Source organism: Tauraco erythrolophus, chromosome Z, assembly GCF_009769465.1.
Source record: "Tauraco erythrolophus isolate bTauEry1 chromosome Z, bTauEry1.pri, whole genome shotgun sequence".
Lineage (NCBI taxonomy): Eukaryota > Metazoa > Chordata > Aves > Musophagiformes > Musophagidae > Tauraco > Tauraco erythrolophus.
This window is the reverse complement of record NC_141496.1, coordinates 87,119,462-87,135,116: the sequence shown is the minus strand read 5'-3', so window position 1 is coordinate 87,135,116 and position 15,655 is coordinate 87,119,462. Positions and strand designations below refer to the sequence as shown.

At 40.2% G+C, this 15,655-nt stretch overlaps 1 protein-coding gene across 1 annotated transcript in view; it reads right to left on the bottom strand.

Annotated features, from left to right (window-relative positions):
- The window catches only part of BNC2 (basonuclin zinc finger protein 2), a 336,975-nt gene extending 321,645 nt beyond the window's left edge, over positions 1 to 15,330 (bottom strand). Inside the window, exons 1-2 of the mRNA XM_086629489.1 lie at positions 15,297 to 15,330; positions 15,013 to 15,116 (exon numbers count right to left, since the gene is read on the bottom strand). Of these exons, the coding sequence (XP_086485615.1) occupies positions 15,013 to 15,015 (3 nt within the window). The 5' untranslated portion in view covers positions 15,016 to 15,116; positions 15,297 to 15,330. The remainder of the gene's footprint in view (positions 1 to 15,012; positions 15,117 to 15,296) is intronic.
- Between the last annotated feature and the right edge of the window lie 325 nt (positions 15,331 to 15,655).

Sequence of the window (15,655 nt, the reverse complement as noted above, 5' to 3'; positions counted from 1 at the left end):
TACCATCATCCACCCACTGGGTGATGTCCTCATAAAAGGCTATCAGGTTTGTCAAGCACAACTTCCCCTTAGTGAAGCCATGTTGACTGCCCCTAATGACCCTCTTATCCTTGATATGCCTAGAGACAGCACCAAGGATAAGTTGTTCCATCATCTTTCCAGGGATGGAGGTGAGGCTGACCGGTCCATAGTTACCTAGGTCTTCCTTCTTGCCCTTTTTGAAGATCGGAGTGACATTTGTTTTCCTCCAGTCCTCAGGCACCTCTCCCGTTCCCCACGATTTAGCAAAGATGATGGCGAGTGGCCTGGCAATGACATCCGCCAGCTCCCTCAGCATCTGCGGGTGCATCCCCTCAGGACCCATGGACTTATGGATGGCCAGGTTGCTTAAGTGGTCCCTAACCAAGTCCTCATCAACCAGGGTAGACTCCTCCTCTACCGTGACTTCCTCAGGAGCCTCAGGGTTCCGGGGCTCATCAGGGTAGCCTCCAGCAGTATAGACTGAGGCAAAGAAGGCATTCAGTAACTCTGCCTTCTTCTTATCCTCTGTCACCAGAGCACCCTCCTCATTCCCCAGTGGGCCTACATTGCCTCTAGTGTTAGTTTTATCCGCAATGTATTTGAAGAAGCCCTTTCTGTTGTCCTTGACCTTTGTCCTTGTCCTTGTCCTGTCTTTTTTAATGAAATTCCAGCTACATAAATGTGTGGGGCAGCTATCTTGGAAAGTACACGTTAAGTTAAAATGATCATAATTAATAGGCTTTTTCAGTTAATGAAGATAATATTTGTGTAAGACACTGTAATATTTTTTTAGCATTTTCAAGTGTTTAGAAAACAGCTTACATATTCTTGATAGACAAACAAACCAGATACTTAAATTTTGGTACCTATCTTGTAAAGGTTAACAGCATAATTTCTTTAATTTCTCACTCTTAGACGAAAGTTAAACAAAAAATACACATTGCCTTTCCAAAATGAGTACACTAATCCTATCTCCATCAACTTAACTAACATTAGTTAGAGGTGATGTAGCACTGTTGGCAGAAATATTTCTTCTGTCAGCATATACCATGTCCTATCTAGAGAAAACCTGACAAGAACGCTCTTTTTCCTCATTCAGATACTTAACAAAAAACACGGCCCTTGCTGAATACGTGGAAAGAGTGTGTCTGTGATATCACACACTATGTTTGTATGAGGGAAGAAACAACATTTTCAAAGACAGGACTTCCTATGAAGAGCACACAGCATCAGATGCCTATTTCCTTTCAAATCAAAAGAGTCAAGTGTGTGTTCGTTGATTACAACTGTGTTAATAAGGCTAACATGGAACTTAAAAATTAAACCATTTAACTCTTCCTCAGTTAGAACCAGTACCTTTAAAATGACCCCAGAAGCAGTCTGCTTAACAACCTGCAAAGTAGCTAGGAGGGCCACATTTAGCATTAGATCAGTTTATTATCATCGCAGGAAGAAAAATAATCTAATCTTGGGGAAGAAAGAAACAAAGTTAACAGCATCTGAACACACCTCAAAAACATCAGTCTGCGTTAGCCTTGTCTAAATTGTGCCTGCCTCAGAAACTACACCCTTGCTTCTCTCAGTCTCACAAACACAGCAATGCATTTAGAAAACTAGCTTCACCTAAAGACAAGGGGAGACTTCATCTTGCATACTCTGTGGGCGTTGATCCTGCATGCAAAAGGCACTGGTGCATTTCAAGTGCTGTAAATAAGCAATAGTGTAACACTAGTATGAATAAATACAAAGATACTGCAGTTTGGTACACTCCAGGCTTACAAACCAGCTCAGAACAACAAATAACCACACAGAGCTCCAGATGTGCATCACACTGATCAACCAGATCAAGCATATCCATAGATTTTTGCTCTATTTAGGATAGACTTGTATTTCGAGAACATTGCAGTATACCACAGAATTACATTATTACCCACGTTTCCATCCTTCACAACTGACATGTGACTACATGCTGCAGATGATAATATTATGCAGACCACATGTTTATTGATACGCATTCAGTTGTGGTTTTTTTAACTCTGCAACTATCACATTTGTCCCTCTCTTTTAGTTCTTACAAGCCACTGCTCTAGAAAGATGAATGGACTTCTTTTCCAGACAATGTTTTTCCCTCAGTTCTATGAGGTTTTGGATAACTAGCATGGTGACTCAGATACTATTCATGGAGTGGCCGTCTTTAGCATAAGACATCAAAAACCCTCTTGAATATATGCCATGATTCAAGTTCCCATGATCCCTTCAGAGCAAAGTGTTAATACCACTGCCCTACCATTTTCCAGCTCTGGTTAATTATGACTGGACATGAAGCTCATGAAAGCCAAAGGCAAAACACCCTTGAACTGTTAGAAAACAACTACACAAAGAAGCAACCATCAGGTGATCAGGACAGAGATTCACAGTGTATCAATTAGCTTGCAGCACACCATGTACCTTTGCCAACACTGAAAACATAGGACTAGGACAGTGCAAATCAGTTCACAAGCTGTAAATTCCCACTAGAGGTTACCTTGCAGTAACAGTCTTCAGTAGGTATACTCACAAGAATCAGGAACTTAAAAAGTCAAAAGTTTTTCTGAAGTCAGTGTGCGATCTGGTACTGACTGCTTTGGTGAGAGAGGGTCTGTTCAATCAGCTCATTCCAAATAAACCGCAAATGAAGTTTGCTCACTCCATCCTGAACCACCACATACATCTCATGTTTCTATTTAAGAAAGGTCCTAGAATGCTATCGGGCTTTGGCCTATGATTCACAGAATCATAGAATCATAGAATCATAGAATCATAGAATCATAGAATGGTCAGGGTTGGAAGGGACCTCAAAGATCATCTAGTTCCAACCCCCCTGCCATGGGCAGGGAAACCCTCCACTACACCAGGTTGCCCAAAGCCTCATCCAACCTGGCCTTGAACACTTCCAGGGATGGGGCATCTACAACTTCTCTGGGCAACCTGTTCCAGTGCCTCACCACCCTCTGAGTGAAAAATTTCTTCCTTAGATCTAATCTAAATCTCCCCTCTTTCAGTTTAAAGCCATTGCCCCTTGTCCTGTCACTACACGCCCTTGTAAAAAGTCCCTCTCCAGCTTTCCTGTAGGCCCCTTTAAGTACTGGAAGGCTGCGATAAGATCATCCCGGAGCCTTCTCTTCTCCAGGCTGAACAGACCCAACTCTCTCAGCCTGTCTCTCTGCTGTCTCTCTGGAGCAGAGGTGCTCCAGCCCTCAGATCATCTTCGTGGCCCTCCTCTGGACTCGCTCCAACAGCTCCATGTCCTTCTTGTGTTGGGGACTCCAGAGCTGAACGCAGTATTCCAGGTGGGGTCTCATGAGAGCAGAGCAGAGGGGCAGAATCACCTCCCTCGACCTGCTGGCCACGCTGCTTTGGATGCAGCCCAGGATACAATTTGCTTTCTGGGCTGCCAGCGCACATTGCCGGCTCATGTTGAGCTTCTCATCCACCAGCACTCCCAAGTCCTTTTCCTCAGGGCTGCTCTCAATCCATTCCCCACCCAGCCTGTACTTGTGCTTGGGATTGCCCCGACCCACGTGCAGGACCTTGCACTTGGCCTTGCTGAACTTCATGAGGTTCACACAGGCCCACCTCTCTAGCCTGTCAAGGTCCCTCTGGATGGAATCCCTTCCCTCCAGCATGTCCACAACAACACACAACTTGGTGTCATCTGCAAACTTGCTGAGGGTGCACTCGATCCCACTGTCCATGTTGCCAACAAAGATGTTAAATACCACTGGTCCCAGTACTGACCCCTGAGGAACACCACTCGTCACAGGCCTCTACGTGGACATTGAATCGTTGACCACAACTCTTTGAGTGCGACCATCCAGCCAATTCTTTATCCACCAAGTGGTCCATCCATCAAAACCATGTCTTTCCAGTTTAGAGACAAGGATGTCGTGTGGGACAGTATCAAATGCTTTGGATAAGTATGACAAAAGGCATAATGTGCCTTTCATGCAATATTGTCGTCATAAACGGAAGTAATCAGACTTCTTAAAGGAGAGGAGATCCCTGATTTAGGAGAAAAAAACGCAGGCATTCTTTCACAAATCCAATCCTAGACTGCTTTTCCAGGGAAAATATCTACAAGAGCTGGCATGGTCATCTTTACTTCCCAGAATTGGAGAGATATGAGAGGCCTGGTTGCTAGCAGGTCTCATTATCATTACTGTCATATATTTATAAGACATAGATTCACAACACTGGCTTTGGTTTAAATAATGCTTATGGGAACATATTCAAATCACAATTTAAGGTAACTTAAGATATTTCTCAAAGGAAACGCAATGGATTGTATGAGAATGTTGAGAAAGGGGCTTTATAATATACAGAACAGATAAGAAAGCTGAAGAACAATGAAGATAAAATAAGAAATACAAAAATTCAAACAGAAACCAGTATTTTCTAAAATGTTATCCTAAGACTAATGGGAGGTACAATATTTGGTTTCCTTTCTAGCAGTGCTCTAATTTTCATAGAGGCATTTTAGGACCGATCTACGTCTTACTTTTACTCAAGAGCCAGAACCCAAAAGACCTTCCTGGCAACAAAAATGCCTGTCCAGAAAAACCTTCATACATACACATATATATTTTTTTTTCCACACATATACATATATATAAAAATAAAAATATGCATTAATATGTATGCATGTATGTATGCACTATGTGTGTACTACGTATGTGAGTGTACATATGGATGTGTATACTTATGTTACTGCATTTACAAAGACACACATATTATGTTTGTATATACCATAAAATATTGTATCTATACATATATAGACCCACGCATATACACAGAGGAAAGCTGCAGTAGAATTTCTGAAAGTTTTTTCTTCCGCTACATCTGTAGTTCATCCCTCCATACATGACACATATATTTTTAAAAAAACACATTAAATTAAAATCATTCTTGCAATATCTAAAACAAAAGGAACATGCATATTTTGCTTGTTAAGAGGCTAAATTTGTGTTGCTCTGTTATAAACTTATCACCACAAGAGCAAGAACAATCCTGAAAACCAATTACATGTAAAACTGAAGTCTGAAGGTGATTAGTTTTATCACGTCACATCCTTGAGGCTTAAATCCATAAAGGTGAGGCCAAGAGCAGTTCTCTTGACTTCGCCACTCAGCGAGTTTCTCCCTTGCAGCTGTTCAGCCTACTGTGATTAGATTCTTCATGAGTCTGGCAACAACTGCATGAGAAGAGTGATTTTTTTTGACTCTCGGTGTTTGACAGTAGGAAGACAGTAACTGTCTGTACGTTCCACAGGTTTATCTAACACACTCACAAATCCTTTGTACAGCCCAGTGACTTCCAAACGCTGCCTAAAACTCACACATTATGCAAAACTCATTCTGTCACACTGCCCACACCTGTGAAACATTTAATATGAAAAAGGCTAGGAAATTCCGCACACAGCGTGAGAGAGAGGAAAGATGTGCAGAGTAAGAAAGAAGTAAGCCTCTTGCCCTGCTACTATGGTGACTAGAGATATGGGCTTGTTCAAGCTCTTTCAACATCACACTATCAGCCTCACCTACCTTCATCCTTGACATCACTGGCATCACAGAGACTTTTTCCTCTTACTTTTAATCAATAGACTGCTACTAGAGTATTCATGAAAACTATCAATTAGCAAGAGATGACAAAAAGCTTCTTGCCACTTTCTGACTCCAAAGCCAAAACATAAAGAACCAAGTAGCTCACTTCCCATCCTTGCTGCTCTCATGCTGCCAACAGCACTCCAAAAAGCAACAAAAAAGGATGAACATCCGCATTATCTCTGAGCGTCCACTCAGCGACTGAAGAACTTCCTTACGGAATAATCATTGGATACCATAAATCACTTAAATATATGAGCTGATATGCAAAGTAGTATAAGTTACATACAGATAAGAGCAAATAGAGAAGATTGTAACTTACATTCCAAAGGCAAAAGTAAAAAAAGAAGCACAGTTTAAGTAAGGGAGTAGAAACCTTGAAATCACACATCACTTCTCTGCTATTGCATCCTGTTCCTACTTAGCTTTCTTGCTGTCTTACCATGTGAATTTTACCAGCTTAGACTTAAATTCCCTTAGAAGCCTTTAGTTACATAACATATGCAATTTCACATGTTGCTTTTTAATATTTGCACCAAAGTGTGGAGAATATCCTAACAGCAGTTTGTTTACTGAAGAACATAAATTCCTCAGGCTCTTCACACTGCTTATACAACCACTTGGCCAACTGGCTTGTTGCATCATTTATTTTGGTCAGGCATGTTGTATGGGACATCAGAAACACGGTATCTTCAAAAGCCAACTCAAGACACAGCTGATGATTGAAATGTGGTCATGGCCTAGTACGGAAGAAAGCTGTAAGTTGTCACTATTGCTTAAGTAATATTTGCTAATTTTTACTAATTCTTATCATCTTCGGCAGAAGAGCAAAACATTTCCCATGGCGCTCTCTAGGATTCTCTACAGAATCTCATCCTGTAAAGTTAAGTATTATCGGTAGGCTTGTAGAAACCTTTAATTGGTGTCAGATCCATCTAAAAGCACTGCCCAACTGTATCGTAGACTATAAATCACTGTACATAATAATAACTGTTTAAACATACAGACGGGCTATATGACCATTGGATTATTACTCGGAATATACTGGCAACGTCACAGTGAGGTGAGTAACAAAACCGTTCTTTAATAAAACTGGCACACTGCCATAACGAAGCCAATGGAGTTGGGCCAGTAAGAGCCTATCAAAACAACTACAAAAGTGATTACTTAGCAATGAAAATTGGCATGTATTAGCAATAAAGGGGGAAAAAAAAAAAAGTGTTTTCAGGGAAGTATTTCCCTTAGTTCAAAAAAGGCCGTAATCAGGCCTTCCAAATTAATTTTCCTTAAATTTATTATACCTCAATTCAATTTCAAAGTAGCTTTATTGCAAAAATCACCAGGCTAGTTGCAGTAAAGAGAAGTGGTTCATCATGCTGAGCACATCTTTCTAAATGTCAAATGCTACATTTCAACAGGAAAATTTATTTGATTCCTAACTGGCCCTTTCATCTTTGATTTGGAAACCATGTAGTAAGTTTTAGATTCATCAAAGCTAATATCAGTCTAGTAATGAAAGGATGTTTTAAACTAAGTAGGCACTACTACATTTGTTCCAGCTTATGTCTAAAGATTTTGTTCCATTTAACTATTTTTCTAAGCCGAATCACAAAATATGACAGCTTCTCCATTAATCTGAGTAAAGTGGAATTCAGTATCAGCATTACAAACATTTCCAGTGTTTGAACAAGAAAAATAAAAATATTACTTTCACTGAATTTTCTCTCAAACACGATTTTCTTTGGAGGCACTCGTTCTACAATCAGCTACCATTTGCTGGTCACTTTGGCTTTGATGTTGTGAACTTAAGCAAAAAACTGCAGCAATGCTGCACTTCTTTCGTATCACTTTTTCTTTCATAAAGCAAACCTAAAAAGCCCAGAATTCCTATTGATAAATGATGACCAATCACACTTTTTGAAGATGTCAATCTAAACAGTGCATCTGAAACAAGGAAGTTGTAAAAATTTTCTTGTAGCCCACTACATTTGCCATCTTTAAAATCCTCTTAGCATGCCATATGGGAAGTGTGAAGGATGTGACTAGATTTTATTGAACAGTTTCATATAGCTTTAACTCCACCGATTTCGATGGCTTTACTCCCACTTTCAACCTCGCTATGAGTAAGACCAACATTAGACCCTTATGTTTTACACAGAACTAAGGGAAGTTATTCAATTATAATTTTACTACAAATCTATAGGTCTGTTTTGACCAAAATATCCTTGTAAAAGTCGTATGAAGCTACGTACTGTATTGTCATAATTCTGCTGATAAATTGTAATTAAGGTGCATTTTAAAAGGTCAGCTATAGAGAGGTCAGGAATAAGCATGGGTTTTTTTACTATTGTAAAAACTGAGACCTCAGAGTTTAGTCGGATTTGGCTAATAGGGTAGGTAAGATGGGCTTCCCAGGGAACTTTAGAAGCCAAATGTATGTGCATATTGCCCTGGACTAAATGGAAGATGTGCCTCAGCAGAATGAGGAAGCGGCGTCCTAACTGATAATTTTGGCTCTTTGGGTGGCAAATGTAGAAGAAACTACTTGGACGCATCTAGACATTCTCAGCCAAATTTATGCCTGAGACAAGACTATGTGAATGTTTTTTACAACACTGAGAGCAAATTTGAAGCTTTGCTAACAGGAATATTCTTAAATATTCCTGTTAACTATTTAATATTCCTTTGCTAACAGGATATTCTTAAATATCTTGCAATTCATATTTGCAGAACTTTTTTCAAGTAATTTGGAAGTTTTGAAGTTTTGATCCCAAAATGAGTAAATAGAAAAAAATAGTCGTAAAGTGTATTATTGAGGACTACTTCAAGTACACTTTATCCTGACAGCTTAAAAGAGTATAAGCAATAAATTTGTTGGTCATAGAAAACATTTTTTTTCCTTTGTAAATGGCACTTAAACGAAACGAACGTGATTGACAAGTACCTCACAAGCAAGCCTTGGCAACACTAAATGCAAGCCCATCTCTTCAGCGTTTTAAGCAAAATTCCTTCACAACTGTTCGTCTTTGCAATGACTCCTACAAAGCTCATTAGTGCCAGCCTTGGTTTATCCCCCATGTCGTGCATTTATCCCTAGGATGCATTATCAACATGTGGCACATGTCCTTGACATGCACAGAAGAGTTGCACCCCAGGACAGCAGCATGCATGACAATAGTGTTGACTCTCACTCCTTTATGGTTGCTGGGATGTAACCGAGAAATCTAATAACTGTGACAGTAGGCCTTTAGGTTTTTCCTTGCCTTTCCAGACAGTGAAGCTGCACAGACACTAATGAAAGGTTAAATGAATAGGAATAGCTGACAAGAGGTACAATAAAGAAGGGACTTGGTAATCCACAGACACTGAGCAGAGATCCTTGGCTCAAGCAGAGAAAGGACAGCACATCATCGAGTCACAATATTTAAAACAGCTTGCTATACACAGAGGCTTTTGTGTCTGGGTACATGTCTGGCTTTGGAAGAAAAAAAGATACTGAAAAGAAATTTCAGCATGGGGCACTTTGGCAAATGTCAGGTCACAAAAAGGGAAAAATGTTTTTTGTTTGCTGTTACATCTTTGTATTCAGCATTAAAAAGCACTGACTAAAAGCACAGATCACAAGTTTCAAAATAATACATATTTGACAAATACGATAAAGTTGCAACCGATTCGGTGTGATTCTAGCTGACAGCACGGTGGGTGTTGTCCACACACTCAGCTTCGTTTACAGCTGATAGCAGTTCATAATATGTTCTGCACACTGCCTAAAACTTTCCCCGCAGCTGAAGAATTCTAACAGGCCCAGCTCCTTGAGTTTTACACGCAGCAGAACTGTAGGCGTAACCAATCATAATACGCTGCAAAAACATAGCTAAACTTCCAGACAGTGCACCAGACCATGGTGACTTGAAAACTTTTTAGTGGTTAGCTTATGGCATTTTCATTTCTTTCAGCTTGTGACTTCATGAATCAGCATTACGGACGTTCTGCTTTCCATGTTTAAAAAATAATTGCAATGCCCAGTGTGCTTTCAAAACTTCTCTAGCTTTTTATAATTTTCTACAAAAATCTGATTTAAGTACATAGTAGAACATTTTAACTCCACGAAAAAAGAAAAACCTCTCTAAAGTAACTAATCAGAAACAAACCTGATTAAGTTATCTGAATTTTCGTATTTTACATAAAGTATTTCAAGAGAGAAGTACTGAAAGAGATGCTGCAGACGAAAAGAATTCTCTCGCAAAAACCTTGATTTACCTGGAATAAGAAAAAAAGGTATTTGCATGTGTATCTGGAGTATAAAATATACATATTTATAACATGTGGTGAGATTACTATGGAAAGATTCTAAAATGAGACGACCTCTTTGAACAACCACATTAAATTACAGCAGAACTCCTGAGTGTACTAAGATCCTAATAATCAACAAATAAAGGCTTTTACTAGCACAGCACATAATGAGAACTACTGTGCAAGAGATAAAGGAGACAAATCTGGTAGTTTATCTCACTGGATTATATCGTTTACTTAAATGGTAAATAAGTTTGTCCAAAGCAATGCTTGTGAAAGCTGCCATATAACTATTAAGCATCAATTATGATCAATGCGTTTTTAGAAGAAATATGTCAGAATTTAGGTGGGATGAAACTGACACAGAATACACAGTTTGAACAGATGCTTTTTATTAAGCCATGTTAAATGCTATTCCTCTAAATTAAGTACAAATTCTGACTAGATTAGGAAGTGATACACGTTTCCAAAATGACAGATATACTCTATTTGTTTGGTGTTTTATGGGGAACTTTTTGTATTTCCAGACATGCACATTTTTTTCCTAACACTTACTACTAGTGAACATTAAATCAAGTTAAATCACTAAATCAAAAGTCCTGTGCAAACCTGCAGACGGAAAGTCAGGACTCTTTCATTAAACAATATTCAATGAAGAAAAGACTTCAAGCTAGGTTGACAGTGTCCGATGTGCAAAAGGAAAAGGGACACTGCCAGAAACTCCCATCTTTGAGGGGGAAAAAAAAGTAAATTTTGTTTTTGTAGAAAATCCAGTGTTTTACTTGGACTTGTTTTAATGTAATTACTTTGCTGTTGGTCATTTCTGTTTTGCTTGAAATTGACAAGATCAGTAGTCAGCCTCAAATCTCACTGACATACGTGTATATGTAACATGGAATAAACCCACCTCAAAGCCTAAGTTCTATATCTTTGGCTCTGAAAAAAAAAGTTAGTAATCAGCCCTCCCTTATTCAGAATATTTTTCCCCTTTTTCTTACCTATGGCATATCTAGTAAAATCATGAAGCTCCCTCTAGCTCTGTAGAGGAGCTTAACTGACCAATGATCCTTTCCAGTTCCTTCTCGTTTTCAAAAGCAATACTGAGAGAGTGAGAGCAGTATTTTCCTTACATAATAAGTGTTCTTGTTTTCATTCAGCAGTGTTTTCAATTCTACAACTTGAAAGGACGTGGGTAATATGTGAGAACATCTGCTGTGAAACACAGAAAGTTAAATACTGCCCGTTATTGTGCAGCATACTAAAGATTCTCTTAATCATTTCCAACTTACACTTTATTTACCAAATTCTAACTTGAGATTTTACATTGTTTGACAGCCTAGCCACGTATGTATTCAAACACACACATGCCCCTCCTTCCATTCCACTTTCCAGTTACTAAGTGCAAAATAACGTAAAAAAAGAATGATACATAATACCATAGACCCATTGTAAAATCCAGATTTTAAGTACAGAGCGTCTTAGTTCAAAACCAATTTGTTTCTATACAAAGGTTTTCCAGAAAACCAGTAATGCCAGTGGTAATTTGCTGACTGTATTTTCACCTACCATAATATTTACACATACCATTTGTAATGGCTTTTATTGTTTAATCTCCACTGCATTTCAGTATTGGATACTATGGAATTACAGTTATTTAGCAGGCTATAAATAATGTACTTGGCATGTGCAATTGATATTTAAAATGTCTTACGACAACTGTAAAAGCCTCATTACAGACTAGCAAATCATTTCTAACAAGCAAGTTCAACTGACAAATACCAAAGCAAACCTGCAGTCTATGCTGCAAGCATGTTTGTTTTATTTAAACGATACACATTTAATGCAGTGTGCAATGGACCATCCATACAGACTATAAATAAGAAAGAAAGCAAACTTCCAGAGTAATATGGCTCTTGTGAAGTTTTCTAAAATAAAACAAAAAAAAAAAAAAAGGGAAAACTGAGCAACGACAGAAAGAATAGCTTACTTTCCCCTCCCCCCTTTACGAGCTAGTGTCCAATTTCTTCTTTTCTGAACAGCTGTATTATCCAACTTAAGTTGCTCTGCTAATTTCAGTCCCACAAGGACTAACTTGGAAGGCAAAAAAGTACTAGAAAAGATCAATTTGCTGGGAAAGATCAAATGAGAAAACTGTGGGGACAGCACCAGGTCAGAGTGTGAAGAACTAAGCAGACCTGTTCTTCATTAACTTAAGCTCTCTTGAGACGTCACACACTACCTGTCCATGGGCTTATTGAACCGCCTAACCCTCGTCTCCGCACCGTTCTTCTGAGCCCAAGTGAATCATATCCTGCTGCTGACAAGTTAGCAGGGGACTGCGGCTGCAACATGAAAGCACTTTTCTTTCTTGTCTAAATCAGGCAGATTTTTGAAAAGACGACACAGCACTGACTCGTGACACGGCAAGATGAAATGAGAGGTCTGGGCTGGTCTTCGAGCTGTGCAGATAAAAGTAATCAAATGACACTCCTGGAATGCAAATTGGCATTCTTGACTGCAGCAATTGCACAACCATGAAACATCTCTGACAGCAAGCAAGATTAGGACAAAATGTTATGTAAAGCACTGAACTCAAAAACTCACTAGAAAATTCAAACTGTAACACTTACATTTTAATAGAGCAATAGTCGTCCCTGCTTTTGTCTGCTTCTTTGCTTTGTTTAAGGTAATCACATACCTGTCTTTCACAAATACCTCAATAATAAAAATGCAATGTGATTAAAGACATAGATCTGCTCACTTTTTTCCCTAAAACGTCACTGCGTTGTATTTTTTACAACACGACGTACCAAGGCAGGGTTCTTCTGCTATATGTGTAAGATGTGCTTAAGGAATACTTTCACAATTCCAGTTCTTAAAAGGAGTATCAAAATTCACTCATGACAAATTAGCTTATAATTTAGATTTTCCTGCACCTGGCCCAGGTAAAGATGGATCATTTGAAATATTTAGTGACTAAATTTTAAAATCTATGTGCCTTAGGAATTTAAAGCAGAATATACACGGAGCTAGATGGTTCATTAATACTGGACAGCTTAAAATGAAACTACAGTGTATCAGACAGTTCATAAGCCCCATTAAATTTCAGATTAAAAATTCCTGCAGTTTTTAAGGGCAAGGAAAGTTCCACATACTTTTACAGGACCTTGGTATTCTCGTGCAGATCTGCTGATCAGGCTTATTAAATATTACTGTCTGAAATGAACTCAGTAATTAAACTGTGAACATTTGTACTCTGAAACTATGACAAAAATGCTACCCCATTTTAAATTTTGTCTGTGGAGATGGGTTATAATATAGAGGGGAAACGGAAGATAATAAGAAATAAAAGCCCGCTTCCACTAAAAAATATTTCAACGACTGCTATGAACGACTAACATACAGGTTAAGAAAATAAATATGTAATATCCTGCTTTGATTTCTCACTTAAAAATAGCTTCAAACCATTTTAACTGTCGGCCAGACACACACACGAAAAGACATTCATTGCCACTTTAATCCTGGGTACACGGGATTATTACATGATGTCTTTTGTGCATCAATTTTACAACAGCTTGACTCTAGGGTAAATGGGAACCATCATAAATCGCATGCTGCTTTCAAAACCACTTTAATTTCTGTCAGCGTTACTGTAACCACAGTCCCGAGCACATGCTGCTTTTTCCCCCCTCCTTTTTTTTTTTTTTTTTTTTTTTTTTATTGTTGCCTACATTTGACAGTTGCATCTCCTACACTCCAATTGTGGCTTTGATCACGGAAACAAGACATGTCATGTTAGGGAGAGAAGGGAAAAATACAAACCCTCCATCTCAAGCTCTCCTTTCATTCACGCAGACATTCACTGTATTTATAGTTTGGGTGCTATATATACACCAAGAGATATATGTATGTAGATACACACACATATATATGTATATACATCTGTATGTATGTGTGCGTGTGCACGCGTGCACATACGTACACCCAAGGCACACAAATATAACATCCCTGGAGTGAGGTGACAAAAGCTGACTGAAAGCAAGGCGACGGAAACAGCGACTGAAAATAGACTACTTCACTGAATATGGGCTGATCACTGTTAATTACTGAGGTCAGTCCACTTGCTAACACGAGCAGTTATCATTATGCATGTTCAGCGCAGTCACAGCCCTAAACGTGCTCGTTCTTCGCAGCTGTTTAACCTATCCTCACATCGCAACCCAGACGAACGGACTTCAGTCAAACAACGTCCTGAGACATCTCAATTTTTAATTTTTAAATCAAGAGTTCGTGGGAGCCCAAACCCTGCTTTGCAAAAGCCCTCCTGTGAAGGAGACGTTTGCACAGCACATGAAATAAGCAGCAAAAACTTGCCCAAAGTTGTCTTTTCGGGACTCCCTCCTCCCTTTTACAGTTAGGGCATCGGCATAACTCTGCAAGTTCTGCTAACAATCGCTGGTCGGAGAGGTGCAAACTGCAAGCACATGCACAACAAAAAGAAAAGAGTTGCGGAGGGAAGGTGGATTTACACTTCTGCCTCCCTGCCTCAGGCGTTGTTTCACACGCAAACACACAGCTCCTTCCCCCGCTCTCAAGGGTTACCTTCACATTGTGTGCAAACCTTACTCACTTCCAAGCAGAAGGTGGTGTGCGAAAAAGGAATCAGACCACTGTACGTCTGATCCAACACCACTCCACCTTCGCTCTCCCTCCCTCCATATGCACACACTTTTTTTTTTTTTTTTAACTACCCCATCTTTAAGTGGAGGGAAGGAGGCGGTAAAAAGCATGTGGCCGTCCCATTCCAACCCCCCCCAAACTCACTTAAAAGTTTAGCACAGCCTCTTAGTCATTTTTTTTCCCCCAATCCTCCGCAGCACAGGGCTGATTTATTTATTTATTACCCTCCTCCTTCGCCTTGCCCGGCTGCTTGTTTGTTCGAAGGCTGAAACGCACCGGATAGCGAGCAGGGCTGCTTGTGTTACTGCACGATTTATTAATCAAACCAAACCGAAGTAAAGGCTAGAATGAAAACGAAAGGCTGCTGGAAACTTCTTACCATCTCTGCATGCTGGTTGTCAAGTGCACCCCCTGTCTCTCGATCTCCTCTCAGCGGCAGTGCCTGCACCCTTCCTTTTGCCTCTGGGCTCTCAGCGCTTCTCTCTGCCCCCCTCTCCCCACGGCTCCCTCCCCCCTTCCCCTTCCCTCCTCACTCTCCTCTCTCTCACCCTCACACCTTCAGGTGATTTGAACTAAAAATAGAGATTTAAAAACCAAAAATACTTCCCCCTCCCCACCCCCCCCCCAAAAAAAAAAAAAAAGAGTAGCGGCAGCAGTAGCGAGTCTCTCTCTCCCCCCGCCCTCTCTCTCTCTGACTCCTCCAAAACTTCAGCCCCCAAAGTTCAGCCCGAGCAGCAGAAGGAAAGAAAGAGAAAGCGCTTTCAGCGGGGAGCTGGAAGTGATGGGAGGAGGGACCCAGGTTCGGGTCAGAGCCTCCACAGGTTGGTTTGTTGTTGTTGGGTTGTTTGGCTAGGGAAGGGGAAGGGGAAGGGGCGGCGGCGGGGGGGTGCTGCCAGTGGGTCTGAGAGGGCAGCGTGGCTGCCTCCTGACCCCACGCTCTCGGGCAAGGGCGGCACACAGGGAGGCAGAGGGAAGGGGAAGAAGTGGTCGGGGGGGGGCGAAAAAGTAACCCCGTCTGCCGC